This window comes from Giraffa tippelskirchi, chromosome 13 (genome assembly GCF_054371585.1).
Source record: "Giraffa tippelskirchi isolate mGirTip1 chromosome 13, T2T-mGirTip1v1.2.pri, whole genome shotgun sequence".
In the NCBI taxonomy this organism is placed as follows: domain Eukaryota; kingdom Metazoa; phylum Chordata; class Mammalia; order Artiodactyla; family Giraffidae; genus Giraffa; species Giraffa tippelskirchi.
In genome coordinates, this window is record NC_137287.1 from 90,573,837 (window position 1) to 90,590,480 (window position 16,644).

The window sequence follows — 16,644 nt, forward strand, 5'->3', positions numbered from 1 at the left end:
GTACTGAAAAAACTAAAAGCTAAAAAAAAAACCCCACTAACTGAATAATGATATAAAAGGAGTTAAGAAATTCAGCATAATCAGGTTGGAATCAGGGTGGTATACAGTATACATTATACATATAAGGAGTTTTATACACACACACACAAACACAATACTATAAAAAGTTAAGAAGTTCAACATAATCAGATTGGTATACTACAGGAGGCAAACTGACATACTACGTGTTTTTCCTTGCAACCCCGACCAGGCTCCTCTCTCCACAGAATTCTCCAGGCAAGAATACTAGGAATGGGTAGCCATTCCCTTCTCCACGGGATCTTCCCGACCCAGGGATTGAACCTGGGTCTCCTGCATTCCAGGCAGATTCTTTACCATCTGAGCCACCAGGGAAGCCCAAGTGTTACATAAAATCACTATCAAATCCTTCTGTAAGCATTCTTTACAAAGTGAGTATCTAAATGAGCATAGTAATTCAATTGATGAAATGCTACGTTTCATGGGGAACATTTTTGCATGCCTCAAGTACTTAAAATATTATCTCAAAAAAAAAGGATGCTTAAAAAATAAACAAATGGGACCTAATTAAACTCAAAAACCTCCACACAGCAAAGCAAACCATCAATGAAACAAAAAGACAAGCTACTGAATAGGAGGAAATATTTCCAAGAAATATGACTTATAAGGAGTTAATATCTAACATATAAAAATTTATAACTCAGCATCAAAAAAAACCCCAAAACTATCCAATTATTTAAAATGTTAGAAGAAATGAATAAACATTTTTCCAAAGAGGAAATGCAGATGACCAACAGATACAGGAAATGTTACAATGCTTAGCATGAGGGAAATGCAAATCAAAACCACAAAGACCTGTACTTCCCTGGTGGTCCAATGGCTAAGAATCCACCTACCAATGCAGGGGACACGGGATCAAACTCTGGTCTGTGAGACAAATAAGCCTGTGCTCCAGCAATGACCAAGCCTTCGTGCCACAACTACTGAAACTCGCATGCCTTAGAGCTCATGCTCTGCAGTAAGAGTAGCCACCACTTGCCACAACTAGAGAAACCCTTGCAGAGCAACAAAGACCCAAGCACAGCCAAAAAGAAATATAAAACAAAAAAACCACAATGAGTTATCAGCTCACTATCATCAAAAGAACGGCTATCATCAAAAAGAACAGAAATAAATGCTGGCAAGCATGTGAAAGGAGCCCTCCTACACTGCTGGTGGGAATGTAAACTGGTATTGACACTGTGGAAAAGAGTTATGAAGGTTTTTCAAAAAGCTAAAAAGAGAACTACCATATGACCCACCAATTCCACTCCTAGGTATATAGCTGAAAAATACTAATTTGAAGACATATATGCTCTTCAATGTTCATAGTAGCATTATTTACAACTGCCAAGATATAAAGAAACCGAAGTTAATGGACAAAGATGTGGTGTATGTATGTACACACACACAGCTCAGCTGTGTGTACTGCTCAGCCATAAAACAGAGTGAAATTTTGCTATCTGTAACAACATGGATGGACTTGGAGGGTATTATGCTAAGTGAACTAAGTCAGACAGAGAAAGACTATACTATATGATATCACTCGCATGAAACAGTGGTTACCAGTGGAGAGAGGGAAGGCAGGAGGGGCAATAAAGGCATAGGGGATTAAGTGGTACAAACTATTAGGTTTAAAATAAGCTACAAGGATACAACACAGGGAATATAGCAAACATTTTACAATAACTATAAATGCAGCATAATCTTTAAAAATTGTGAATCATTATACTGTATATCTGTAATTTATATAATATACATCAACCATGCCACAAATCACCTAATTAACTTTTAAGAGGATGCTTAGGATTCCATTGCTTTAATTCCAATCTGTACCATGAACTGAAATTAAAATGCTAGAAATATTTTATTTTCACTTAGAAATATATTTAGGAAAAGCAGAAATATTCTCCCTTTTACCCTATTAATGCAGATTGGAGGAGGCTGCCCCAACCTACAACTCTCTACTTATCTACATGTGGACCACCAGTCCAAAGTTGTTTAAAGAGAGGTTCACTTACATGAGTAGCAGCATTTCTTAAAGAAGCAATAGTATTTTCTTGAACTTTAGCAAGCCTGAAAGAAAATAAATATATAGAAATATAGTTATCATTAATAAAGAAAACATAAATTTAGTAAAGAAGTCAACTATATTTTCAATAATGGACACAGTTCTTATTCTCTATTTTGAAGCTAACTTTACCATCCCCAAATAAGACTGACCATTACTTGGTTAGTGTGTGCATTCCTTAAATCAAGCTCTAATAATCATAGGTATTTACAAGCCAATTTAAAGCCCAATTACCAAATTACATTTAAATCCAGGGTAATAATTAAAAGGATCCTTTGACGTTTAGTTGGTTAAACCTTATCATCAAGCATAAGCTACCAAATGCTAGTACTAGTCAAATATTCAACCTACTGAGCAGTTGTTGTAGAATTCCCTGCACCTCGATGTCCAACATCCAATGGTATCCTTGGTTTCCAATACTTGGAAAATGAAGATTTCATGTCACAACTGTATCCTGGTAATGGCTTAATAATTATATAGTCAACTTTCATGGGAAAAAAGGGGGAAGGGAAAAAGAAAGACAATTAAAAGGCTACGATAAACTCAATTACACTTAAATACCACTCAAACCAGCTTTATCAATTGATCAAATACAGAGAAATCAAGTCAATGCTCATTCTAAGTAAAGCTTCCAGAAAATTGCTGTTGTTCAGTCACTAAGTCATGTCCAGCTCTTTTGCAACCCCATGGACCGTCACCCCCCAGCATCCTCTGCCCACGGGATTTCCCAGGCAATAATACTAGAGTGGGTTGACATTTCCTTCTCCAGGGGATCTTCTTAACCCTGTGTCTCCTGCTTGGCAGACAGATTCTTTACCAATGAGCAACCAGGGAATGAATTTGTTAATATTCTGAAACAACTTATTAATTTAATTCTTTACCATTCTCAAAAGCACAATTTGAAACTAATCAGAAGCCTAACTTAACCTTTGCTTATTTGTAAAGGGCCACCATGCTTGTCTAAGCTTACCTCTCACTTTGCCTATTGTTTTCCTGGAATTTCTGCTCATGATGGGAAGAGTAAGGATTCCAGCACTCTTTCCACTCTCTGCAATGGTGGACGATAAGAGACATGCTGTACCCACATGTCCAGGAAGAGCATCACCCTGAACTACATGTTCACTGAGATCTTCCTGAAAAATAAGGATAAGAATAACCCAAATTCTTATAATTCAATATTCTCCATTAAAAGATAAAAAAAGACACCCTTAAAACCAACTTGGAATCTATGGAAGAAAATCAATAAGAAATACAACCAAATTTATATTCAGGTAATTTTGATAGCTTTGTTGTAACAAGTAACATATTTTCTTTTAGTATGCAAAAATATTTAATATACAGTATATTTAAGATTTTACGTTCATTAATCCTAACTGTTGATTTGCACTTCTGATCCTCTAACATATATTATGCAAATATAAAGCATTGACTGAATGTTTCTAAGTACTTTTACATTCAAAGACTAAGATATACCTGTTGTCGTTGTTTAGTTGCTAAGTTGTGATCAACTCTTGCAAACCCATGGACTAAAGCCCACCAGGCTCCTCTGTCCACTGGATTTCCCCAGCAAAAATACTGGAGTGGGATGCCATTTCCTTCTCCTAGGGATCTTTCTGACCCAGGGATTGAACCTGTGTCTCCTGCTTGGCAGGCATTTTCGTTACCACTGAGCACTAGGGAAGACCAAGATATACCTGTAATTATTTTCCTTGTGGCTCAGATGGTAAAGAATCTGCCTGCAATGAGGGTTTGATCCCTGCGCTGGGAAGATCCCCTGGAGAAGGGAAAGGCTACCCACTCCAGTATTCTGGCCTGGCGGATTCCATGGACTACATAGTCCATGGGTTCGCAAAGAGTCAAACACAACTGAGCGACTTTCACTTTCACTTTTAATGTATATTTTGTTCTTTACAAATGCATCTACACAGATGACACAGGGAACAGTAACCTCTAGGACACTGAATACTTGAGATTATATAGTGTGTTTTATCCACCCAGTTTATGAGTAAATTAGTATTTCCAAAACTGCTCACCAAATGAAAGGGAAGTCAGGCTGTTCAAGAGATTATTAATAGGTAGGTACTAACAGAACAAGGAAACATTCAACCAAAACTTCATATTTTTATAATAAATGTCCCACAGATCTTATTAATTAGGAAAGATAACTTTACATTATAAACCTATAAGAATTACTGAGGTTCTAATCCATCCTGAATTTTGCTTTTTTCAGAAACAGTGGCTAGGTGCTACTGTTGGGGAAGGTTTATTCTCCACCATCAAAGAGTCAAACTCTAATCTAGTGGAAATATCAAAGAGCCAGGACCATAGGGGAGGACCCAGTTTTATTTGTGAGGAGCAGCTGAACAGCCCAAAAGCCAAGATAAGCATCACAAGCAGCTCTAGAAAGTTGGCAGCACAGGGTCTGAATAACTTCGCACAATTTTCACAGCAATTATCTTTTCTTACATATTTATAATATCAAGTAAACTTGGAAAAATGAGTTCACTATTACAATGGATTCTTATAAAATGCTTCAATGAACAAAACTTCAGTTATGAAGAGGGCTTAATCATGCCAGTTACATCAGTCTGCCTACCAAGTAACAGCCTCTATTCTTCAAAGCACCTTTGGATACATTCATTTATGTTTAAAATACACACAGACATCAAAACATCTGGTCTTAATTTTAATGCAATTCTGAAGTTCTCAATTATATTTGTAATAATATGAGTCTGCCAACTCTAAGTTTTTAAAATCTACTAACATGTACAGAGGAGTAAACATCTAAAAAGTTGTATGAATCACGCATTTACATAAATTAGACTAAAGTAAAAATCAAAACATATGTAAAAATAAGTTCATATCTACATTGTCTCTCATCCTCGTCAGTGAAATATACTCACCTCAAAAAAATCAAATATTAGTTCTAGGTTATCTGGTTCCATTGTCTGTATACTATACTCTGTCCAACGGTCAGGCTGTAAGCCATACCCACACTCTGGCTGTGAATGTCTGCACTTGAATTCATTGTCGCTTATTAATGATATCTCCAGGCTATTTGACATTTTGTGAAGAACAGTGGGAGATACTCTATCATCATCATCTTCCTCCAGACCCTCTAATGTCAGCTTTACCCTAAATGAAAGGAAAAAATGATGAAATGCAAAAAGCAAAGAAAGACAATCCATATATATGTTACCTAAACACTAAATTTAAGAAAAGTGCTCCCTTTATATGCTAAACCCTCAAATAACAAAAGAACTATACGTACTACAGATTAAGGCATTAGTTATATTTTATAAAATAGTGGTGTTTTTATCTCCACACATTTTTGCCAAGTATTAAAATGAGATAAATGCTCATTATGCCTAAGGCTATTTTCATTAATTTTTTGTGTTTGTTTAAATGAATCTAAAGAGGCATTTACTATTATCCATTTATAACTGGCTATCTCAATTTCTTATGAGAAGTTTCACAAATATATATATAACAAGTACGATTTTGAACCATATTCTGTCAGTGTGCATTAAAAGTCTGTTAGATGGGGACTTCCCCAGTGGTCCAGTGGTTAAGAATCCATATTTCAATGCATGGGTTGTAGGTTGGATCCCTAGTTGGAGAACTAAAATCCCACATGCCTCAGAGCAATTAAGCCCACACCACAACTACTGAGCCCAGGTGCCTTAGAACCTGAGCACCACAACTAGAGAAAAAGCCCTCATGCCTCAACTAGAAAAGACCACATGCCACAACAAGAGATCCTGAACGTTGCAACTAAAACCCGATGCAGCCAAATAAATATTTTTTAAAAAAAAAAGCCTGTTAAGAGTTGGAGGTCCTAAATTTTTAAATTTCCCCTACTTCTCCTCACTATAGTGAGACCAGGTACTTTGTGAACAGATTATTAAAGAAAACTATGATATTAATGGTATTAATAGTATGGTATATACATTTGCATATGCATGGCTTTTATGTATTTACATATATGTACTTTTTAATGAAACAAAGGAACAAAACAAGAAGCCAAGAGTCTTATAACTCCCACAGCAATGAAACTAAAAGACAAGTTACCTAAGCCACTGGGTCACAAAGACTAATGTACTCCCAAAGAGAAGCAATCAGCTGCAGAGAACACTTGTAATGCCAATAAGTTAACTCAATTGTAGAATATTTCTTGCACCAACTGGAATGTACGTAGATCAAATAACTTTAATACCAATGATGTAGGAGCAATGTTATTGTATAGAATACAGTTGAGCTAGGAAAGCTTTTCATTCTAGATTTAAATGAGATCCATTTAATAATACAAGCAATAGAACTGCATTAGTGAGGCCTGTTCTCTCTGAATGACCTGCTGCCTTCAACAACTGTGCAGACTTATCTTACAGGCACATATTCCAAGGTAGCCCAGAGGGGACATGATTATTCAATTAGTAATAATGTGCCACAGTCATACTGTAAAATCAAAAGTAGCACCACTTTAATAATCCAAACAAAAAATATCCTTTCTTCTCAGCAAACTCTTAGGAATAGTTCTGAACAACTGATTTTGCTGGTGAGCCTGAAGGAAAAAACATTCTCTACCAGGACATACAAAAAGTGACCACAACTGGACTGTAATGAATCGGCAAGGAAGGCATGGAAGATTAAATATGGCTATTCTCAGGACTTTCTGGTGGTCCAGTGGTTAAGACTCCAAGATCCCAACACAGGCAACAGGGGTTCGATCCTTAGTCAGGAAACTAGGATGCTGCATGCCGTGGCCAAAAAAAAAAAAGGCTAGTCTACAAATAGCAATGTGCAACTACCTACTTCTCTCTCTCCTCCCAAAAAAAACAAGTTTAAAGGGATCAATGAGAGAATTTAGTTCATTTATATTAAAAGTTTTCTTCAAATAGCTATATAAATGTGATCAGTTCAGTTCAGTCACTCAGTCGTGTCCGACTCTTTGCAACCCCATAGACTGCAGCACGCCAGCTTCCCTGTCCATCACCAACTCCTGGAGCTTGCTCAAACTCATGTCCATTGAGACGGTGATGCCATACAACCATCTCATCCTCTGTCGTGCCCTTCTCCTCCCACCTTCAACCTTTCCCAGCATCAGGGTCTTTTCCAAGAAGTCAGTTCTTTGTATCAGGTGGCCAAAGTATTGGAGATTCAGCTTCAGCATCAGTCCTTCCAATGAATATTCTGGACTGATTTCCTTTAGGATTGACTGGTTGGATCTTCTTGCCGTCCAAGGGACTCTCAAGAGTCTTTTCCAACACCATAGCTCAAAAGCATCAACTCTTTGGTGCTCAGCCTTCTTTATGGTGCAACTCTCACATCCATACATGATTACTGGAAAAACCATAGCTTTGACTAGAAGGAGCTTTGTTGACAAAGTAATGTCTATGCTTTTTCATACACTGTCTAGGTTAGTCATAGCTTGTCTTCCAAGGAGCAAGTGTCTTTTAATTTTATGGCTGCAGTCACCATCTGCAATGATTTTGGAGTGCAAAAAAATAAAAGTCTCTTACTGTTTCCTTTGTTTCTTCATCTACTTGCCATGACGTGATGGGACCGGATGCCATAATCTTCATTTTCTGAATGTTGAGTTTTAAGCCAGCTTTTTCACTCTTCTTTCACTTTCATCAAGAGGCTCTTTAGTTCTTCTTTGCTTTCTGCCAGAAGAGTGGTATCATCTGCCTATCTGAGGTTATTGATATTTCTCCCAGCAATCTTGATTCCAGCTTATACTTCATCCAGCCCAGCATTTTGCAAGATGTACTCTGCATATAGGTTAAATAAGCAGGGTGACAATACACAGCCTTGACATACTCCTTTCCCAATTTGGAACCATTCTGTTGTTCCATGTCTACCTATAACTGTTGCTTCTTGACTTGCATACAGATACATGTATGCATACAGGACCTGCATACAGGAGACAGGTAAGGTGGTGTGGTATTCCCATCCCTTCAAGAATTTTCAGTTTGTTGTGATCCACACAGTCAAAGGCTTTGGCATAGTCAATAAAGCAGAAGTAGATGTTTCTCTGGAACTCTCTTGCTTTTTCTATGTTCCAACGGATGTTGGCAATTTGATCTCTGATTCCTCTTTTTCTAAATCCAGCTTGAACAGCTGGAAGTTCACGGTTCACGTACTGTTGAAGCCTAGCCTGGAGAATTTTGAGTATTACTTTGCTAGCACATGAGATGAGTGTAACTGTGTGGTAGTTTGAACATTCTTGGCCATTGTCTTTCTTTGGAATTGAAATGAATATATAAATGTTATAGTCTATCATAAAGTAACACTGCTTCCCAAGTTCTGGTGGAATCAAGTGAAAGAGAAACGTGTTTAAAACGTGGTGGTGAGATATGCTTGTTAGATTTCTCCTTTTGGCTTGTGGAAATCGCTAAGTAAGCAGTGTTGAAGGCAAGTCCAAGTCAGGGTCTCCCAAAAAGCCTGAACAGCTGCAGAAGCTCTTCATCAGGAGTGAGCTTTGAAACAAACGAGGAGAGTCTGAGGAGCCATTCTGAGCATTGGGGAATGCTCACAGACACTGTGGTCATGAGGGATCCAAACACCAAGCGCTCTAGAGGCCATGGGTTTGTCACATAAGTCACAGTGGAAGAGGCAGATGTGGCCATAAATGCAAGACCACACAAGGTGGATGGAAGAGTTGTGGAACCAAAGAGGGTTTATCAAGAGAAGATTCTCAAACTGCCCACTTAAATGTGAAAAAGATTTTTGGTGGTAGCATTAAAGAAGACACTGAAGAACATCACCTAAGAGATTAATTTGAACAGTATGGGAAAACCGAAGTGACTGAAATCATGAATCACTGAGGCAGTGGCAAAAAGAGAGGCTTTGCTTTTGTAACCTCTGATGACCATGACTTTGTAGATAAGACTGCCATTCAGAAATACCATACTGTGAATGGCGACAACTGTGAAGTAAGGCAAGCCCTATCTAAACAAGAGATAGCTAGTGCTTCATCCAGCCGAAGAGGTAGAAGTAGTTCTGCAAACTTCCGTGGTAGTCAAGGAGGTTGTTGTGGTGAGGATGACAACTCTGGTTGTAGAAGAAACTTCGGTGGTCGAGGTGGCTTTGGTGATAGCCATGGTGGTGGTGGATATGGTGGCAGTGGGGATGGCTACAATGGATTTGATAATAATGGAAACAATTTTGGAGGTGGCAGAAGCTACAATGATTTTGGCAATTACAACATCAATCTTCAAATTCTGGACTCATGAAAGGACAAAACTCTGGAGGGAGAAATTCTGGCTCGTATGGTAGTAAAGGCCAATACCTTGCCAAACCACAAAAGCAAGGTGACTATGGTGGTTCCAGCAATAGCAGTAGCTATGGCAGTGGCAGAAGGTTTTAATTACTGCCAGGAAACAAAGCTTAGCAGGAGAAGAGAGCCAGAGAAGTGACAGGGAAGCCACAGGTTATAACAGATTTGTGAACTCAGCTAAGCACAGTGGTGGCAGGGCCCAGCAGCTACAAAGAAGGATGTTTTAGACAATATTCACCTGTATGGGTAAAAACTTGAGGACTGTATTTGTGACTAATTGTGTAACAGGTTATTCAAGTTTATTCTGTGTAAAGCATTCAAGGAGAGAGCTTTAATGTAGACTTTTTTTTTGCACCCATGCTGTTGATCGCTACATGTAATAGTCTGATCATGACACTGAATAAATGTGTCTTTAAAAATAAATAAATAAAATGTGGTGCTAAGGAGATAAAAAAGTCATGTCAAGTATTTTATTTAAAATGCGAACACTGTTGCTAAGCTTTTAAAATAGTCACGATAAATTTGCAGATAAATTATTTTCTAGCAAATGAAGGCTTAATCTATCAATACTATGAATTTGGGGGAAAGAGATGGTCAAAACAAACATCAATTGCTAGCTATGCACAATTATTTCAGTAGGAATCAGTTAATTTGTAGCATCCAAATAAGTATAGTTATAAAAATATTCCAACTTAAGCCTAAGCAACACAATAATATATACAAACACTCAACTTCTATATAAACAAGAAAAACATAGGACTCAGTATGCATATGCAATCCAATCAGAACACAATTAATTATCTATTAATTTTTGTGGCTGCATCGCAGTATGCAGGATCTTAGTTAACCAACCAAGGATGGAACCACGTCCCTTACAGTGGAAACGAGAAGTCCTACCATCATTATTTCAAGGTCATAAAACAAAGACACTTTATAGCTATAACACAACTTATTTGCTTCTTTTAACATGTAAATAAAATATCTAATTATTTATGACTATCTGGTTAGAGAATCTCTGCAATCAAACTGACCGTGCAGATCAGCTATGTGGTCCAATAACCTAGGTTTTTCAGAAGCAAAGCAGAGGCCTAGAAAAGCTAATGAACAGAGACAAGGTACACCCAAAACACTTTACTCACTCGCAGAAAAGGCCAATGGAAAGGGTTGAGAAGTGTCACCCACCCTTTCCCTTATGTATTTTATGACTAGGATAAGTAATAGAATATTTTCAGCAGTTACTATAAAGCATTTATGGATTTACAAACTGCAACATCATTATTAATTACTTTAGTTACTGAAAATGGCCCTTTCAACACAATCCTGACATTTTGTTAGAAAAAGCTGTATTACATAGCATACTTAGAATTCTCGGTCCCAAAGTTAAAAAAATTCAAATGATAAGGCTGCCTGGTTTGCTAAGAAATCAGTTCATTCAAAGATATACATGGTGACATTACAAAAATTTAAGTTACTATTTATTTATTTATACAAAGTTTAATATCTATTTCTTAAATTAAGATTAAAACTGCACTAATCTGGAACTGCTATGGTAACTGCAACCTTTCCTTAATGAAAACATTTTTTGTTTTTAAGACACAGGAAAATTTAGGACACTGAAGTATATTTCCAACGACCATTTTTCTGTTTATGCCATTCTCCCCTCATTTAATACAAAATCATTTCACCGTATCAATTTTAAAACAAATATTTATTGCTACACTAGAAATTTCAAATGGTAGGAACTACAAAGACATGTCAGCCTAGAAATCACTTACGTAGGTAAAAAAATTTTTTTTCTGGTTTCACATTTGGAGATTGAGACTAACGTAAGTACATTTAACTGTAGTAATCTTCACGCAAGGAAGCAAATTCACTTTTACAAGACTCTCTTCTTTGTTAGGATATAAGTATGCTATTTCCTCAGTTGATACACTTAAAGTCTATAACCAGATGGATCGGAAATCTATAGCAATGGTAAAAATAAATAGCTTAAGTAAGAAATACACATGGTCCTACCTAAATCTAGATTTTTTAAATTTTTTCTTGGTTATTGAGACAGGAGGTTTTTCGGAATAATGCAAACGTAATCTGATTTCGGTCTGACATGTCAGCCATCCAGAATCCAGAGTCTCAATACCATCTAGAAAAAGTATGAAGAACACTAATTAATATACACATTTTTAAAAACAATCCAATAACCACAAGACACATTGACAGTTTCACTTCACATTCACAGTTGGATACACTCAGGTTATCTATCACTGGTATTTCTCTTCAAAGCAAATATACAGTCTTAAATTTGTCATTAAAACTTTTATATGAAGTATATAAAGTATATACATATGAAGGGGGAAAAACCAAATGAACATTAACAACTAAACAAACTAAATTAAAATACACTTACTGAATATATTATCGAAGCAATACAAATATATCTCAGAAAGAATACATATCCCAAGAAGGCTTATAACTTAGCAGTTGTTCCACTGGTGACCTCGGTTACACTTCCAAAGTGTCACATGAGATACTCAGCTGAAAACTAGTTATTCCACTAGTGCTGGCAGTGGAGATACCAGGAGGTAAGAATCGAACAAAATAAATGTACTGGGAGAGGTAGGGGCAGGGAAGAGGCGGTTGCCACCCAGAGGGTAGCCAAGGCCGAACAGGAAAAGGGGCTTGGAACAGAGCCTGACATACACCAAGTACTGAACAAATATCTGTTAAAAGATTTTATCCAGTAAAAACACCCACCCATTTCTGGAGCTGTTTGTCTCCTGAGCCATGGCATAGTTCATGACTCCAATGAGATTAAGCCCTGAGCTTTTGGAGTGGGAGCACTGACTCTTCCAAGACCCTAGACTATCAGAGAACCAACCCTAGGGAGTACCAAATAGTGAGAATCCACACAGAAGAAACCACCTGAATACAAGACCCAACATCACCCAACCACCAGTAGCAGCCTGTATGGACGCCTCATCTAAACAACAAACAAAACAAAAATACAAACCCAATCATCAGCAGACAGGAGGACCACCTCACTCAGCCTTTCCCATCAGAGGAAAAACAAACAAACAAAAACTCAGCACAAATCTCACCCTATACAAAGCTCACACAAACCACTGGACCAACCTTAGGAGGGCAGAAACCAAAAGGAAGAAAGAATTCAACCTTCTTCAAGGAAAGAATTCAACTTCCCTTGAAGCCTGAGAAAAGGAGACCTCAAACACAATAACTTAAAAAAAAAATAATGAAAAGGCAGAGAAATACTGCACAAATGAAGGAACAAACTAGAAACACAGAAGTCCAAATAAATGAAGAGGAAATAGGCAAACTACCTGAAAAAGAATTCAGAATAATGATAGTAAAGATGATCAAAAGCCTTGAAAACAAAATGGACTGCAAGAATCAATTAACAAAGACCTAGAAGAATTAAACAATAAACATACAGAGACAAACAACACAATTACTGAAATTAAAAATACTCAATAGCAGAATATCTGAAGCAGAACTAGTGAGCTGGAAGATAAAATGGTGGAAATAACTTCTGAAGAGCAGAATAAAGTAAAAAGAATGAAAAGAGCTGAGGACAGTCTCAGAGACCTCTGGGATCATATCAAATGCACCAACATTCCAATTATAGGGGTTCCAGAAGAAGAGAAAAAGAAAGGGTATGAGAAAATTTTGAAGAGATTATAGTTGAAAATTTCCCCATCATGGAAAAGGAAATAGTCAATCAAGTCCAAGAGGCACAGAGTCCCATACAGGATAAACCCAAGAAGAAACACCAGGACACTAACAAAAACTAAACACAAAGAGAGAATATTAAAAGCAGCAAGGGAGCAGCAAAAAGTAACATACAAGGGAAACCTCATTTAACAGCTGATCTTTCAGCAGAAACTCTGCAGGCCAGAAGAGAATGGTGGGATATATTTAAAGTACTGAAAGGGAAAAATCTACAACCAAGATTACTATACCCAGCAAGGATCTCATTCAAAATTGACAGAGAAATAAAAAGCTTTTCAGACAGCAAAAGTTAAGAAAATTCAGTACAACCAAACAAGCTTTACAACAAACGTTAAATGGACATATATAGTCAGGAAATACAACAGAAGAAAAGAGATCTACAAAATCAACCCCAAACAATTAAGAAAATGACAATAGCAACATATATATCAATAATTACTTTAAATGTAAATGGATTAAATGCTCCATCCAAAAGACACAGACAGGCTGAATGGATACAAAAAGAAGACACATATATATGCTGTCTACAAGAAACTCACTTCAGACCTCAAGACACATATAGACTGAAACTGAGAGGATGAAAAAATATATTCCATGCAAATGGAAATGGGAAGCAAAAGAAAGCTGGAGTAGCAATCCTCATAACAGACAAAATAGACTTAAAATAAAGAAGATTACAAGAGATAAAGAAGGACACTAAATAATGATTAAGGGATCAATCCAAGAGGAAGACAGAAGAATTGTAAGTAACTATGCACCCAACATAGGAAGACCTCAATACATAAGAGAAACACTGACAGACATGAAAGGAGAAATTGACAGTAACACAATAATAGTTGGAGACTTTTAACACCCCACTCACACCAATGGACAGATCATCAAAAGAGAAATTAATAAGGAAACACAAGTCTTAAATGATACATTAGATAAGATGAATCTCACTGATATCTTCAGGACATTCCATCCAAATGCAGAAGAATACACCTTCTTCTCAAGTGCACATGGAACATTCTCCAGGATAGACCACATCTTGGGTCACAAATCAAACCTCAGTAAATTTAAGAAAACTGAAATCACATCAAGCATCTTCTCAGACCAGAATGCTATGAGACTAGATATCAATTACAAGAACAAAAACTGTAAAAAAAAAAACAGATTTGACATAAACACATCGAGATTAAACAATACATTTCTAAATAACCAACAGGTTACTGAAGAAATCAAAAGGGAAATCAAAAAATTTCTAGAAACAAGTGACAATGAAAACACAACTCAGAACGTATGGGATGCAGCAAAAGCAGTTCTAAGAGGCAAGTCTATAGCAATACAATCCTACCTCAAGAAACAAGAAAAACAGCAAATAGACTAACTTTACACCTAAAACAGCTGGAAAAAGAAGAAACAAACCCCCAAATTAGTAGAAGGAAATAAATCATAAAATTTGAGCAGAAATAAATGAAAAAGAAATGAAAGAAACAATAGCAAAGATGAATAAAACTAAAAGCTGGTTCTTTGAGAAGATAAACAAAATTGACAAACCTTTAGCCAGCCTCATCAAGAAAAAAGGGAGAAGAATCAAATCAACAAAATTAGAAAAGAAAAAGGAGACGTAACAATAGACAATGCAGAAATACAAGGGATTATAAGAGACTATTATGAAAAACTATATGGCAATAAAATAAGATAACCTGGAAGAAACAGACAGATTCTTAGAAAAGTTCAATCTTCTAAGATTGAACCAGGAAGAAATAGAAATTGTGAACAACCCAATTACAAGCACTGAAATTGAAGCTGTGATCAAAAATCTCCCCCAAAACAAAAGCCCAGGACCAGATGGCTTCACAGGAGAATTCTATCAAACATTTAGAGAAGAGCTAATGCCTATCCTTCTAAAAATCTTTCAAAAAATTGCAGAGGAAGGAATACTTCCAAACTCATTCTACGAGGCCACCATCTCCCTGATATCAAAGTCAGACAAAGACAACACACAAAAAAGAAAACTACAGGCCAATATCACTGATGAACATAGATGCAAAAATCCTCAACAAAATTTTAGCAAAAAGAATTCAGCAACACATCAAAAAGCTCATACACTATGATCAAGTTGGGTTTATTCCAGGGATGCAAGGATTCTTCAATATATGCAAATCAATCAATGTGATACCTCACATTAACAAATTGAAAGATTAAAACTATATGATCATCCCAATAGATTCAGAAAAAGCCTTTGACAAAATTCAGCACCTATTTATGATTAAAACTCTTCATAAAATGGGCACAGAAGGAACCTACCTCAACACAGTAAAAGCCATATATGATAAGCCTACAACAAACATTATTCTCAATGGTGAAAAACTGAAAGCATTCCCCCTAAGATCAGGAAGAAGACAAGGATGTCCATTTTCACCACTATCATTCAACATAGTTTTGGAAGTCCTAGCTACAGCAAACAGAGAAGAAAAAGAAATAAAAGGAATCCCGATCAGAAAAGAAGTAAAGCTCTCACTGTTTGCAGATGACATGTTACTGTACATAGAAAACCCTAAAGGTAGTACCAGAAAATTACTAGAGCTAACCAGTGAATTTAGCAAAGCTGCAGTATATAAAATCAATATACAGAAATCACTTGCATTTCTATATACTAACAATGAAAAATCAGAAAGAGCAATTAAGAAATCAATTCCACTCACCACTGCAACAAAAAGAATTAAATATCTAGGAATAAACTTACCTAAGGAGACAAAAGAACTGTACACAGAAAATTATAAGACAGTAATGAAAGAAATCAAAGATGACATAAACAGATGGAAAGATATTCCATGTTCCTGGGTAGGAAGAATCAATATTGTGAAAATGAATATACTACCAAATGCAATCTACAGATTTAATGTGATCCCTATATCAAATTATCAATGGCATTTTCCACAGAACTAGAACAAAAAATTTCACAATTCAAATGGAGACACAAAAGACCCCGAATAGCCAAAGCAGTCTTGACAAAGAAGAATGGAGCTGGAGCAATTAACCTCCCTGACTTCAGGTTATACTACAAAGCTACAGGCATCAAGACAGAATGGTACTGGCACAAAAACAGAAATGTAGACCAATGGAAGAAGATAGAAAGCCCAGAAATAAACCCATGCACCTATGGGTACCTTATTTTAGACAAAAGAGGCAAGAACATACAATGGGGCAAAGACAGCCTCTTCAATAAATGGTGCTGGGAAAACTGGACAGCTACATGTAAAAGAATGAAATTAGAACACTTCCTAACACCATACACAAAGATAAACTCAAAATGGATTAAAGACCTAGATGTAAGACCAGAAACTATAAAACTCTTAGAGGAAAACATAGGCAGAACCCTCGATGACATAAATCAAAGCAACATCCTCTATGACCCACCTCCTAGAGTAATGGAAATAAAAACAAAAGTAAACAAGTGGGACATGATTAAACTTAAAAGCTTTTGCACAGCAAAGGAAATTATAAG

The 16,644-nt window shown here is 36.5% G+C and overlaps 1 protein-coding gene and 1 pseudogene across 11 annotated transcripts in view; one reads left to right on the plus strand and one right to left on the minus strand.

The window, feature by feature from the left end:
* GPCPD1 (glycerophosphocholine phosphodiesterase 1) overlaps positions 1 to 16,644 on the minus strand; it is an 85,955-nt gene that overhangs the window by 22,122 nt on the left and 47,189 nt on the right. For all 11 annotated transcript variants that reach the window (XR_014072978.1, XR_014072976.1, XR_014072977.1 and 8 more), the window contains 5 exons: positions 11,424 to 11,547; positions 5,032 to 5,263; positions 3,099 to 3,261; positions 2,480 to 2,612; positions 2,079 to 2,133 (listed from right to left, as the gene is read on the minus strand). Coding sequence is in view for 7 of the 11 variants with exons in the window: in XM_081556415.1 (XP_081412541.1) it covers positions 2,079 to 2,133; positions 2,480 to 2,612; positions 3,099 to 3,261; positions 5,032 to 5,263; positions 11,424 to 11,547 (707 nt within the window). In the remaining 4 variants the exon portion in view is untranslated. The remainder of the gene's footprint in view (positions 1 to 2,078; positions 2,134 to 2,479; positions 2,613 to 3,098; positions 3,262 to 5,031; positions 5,264 to 11,423; positions 11,548 to 16,644) is intronic.
* On the plus strand, positions 5,719 to 9,497 carry LOC145532235 (heterogeneous nuclear ribonucleoprotein A1-like; annotated as a pseudogene).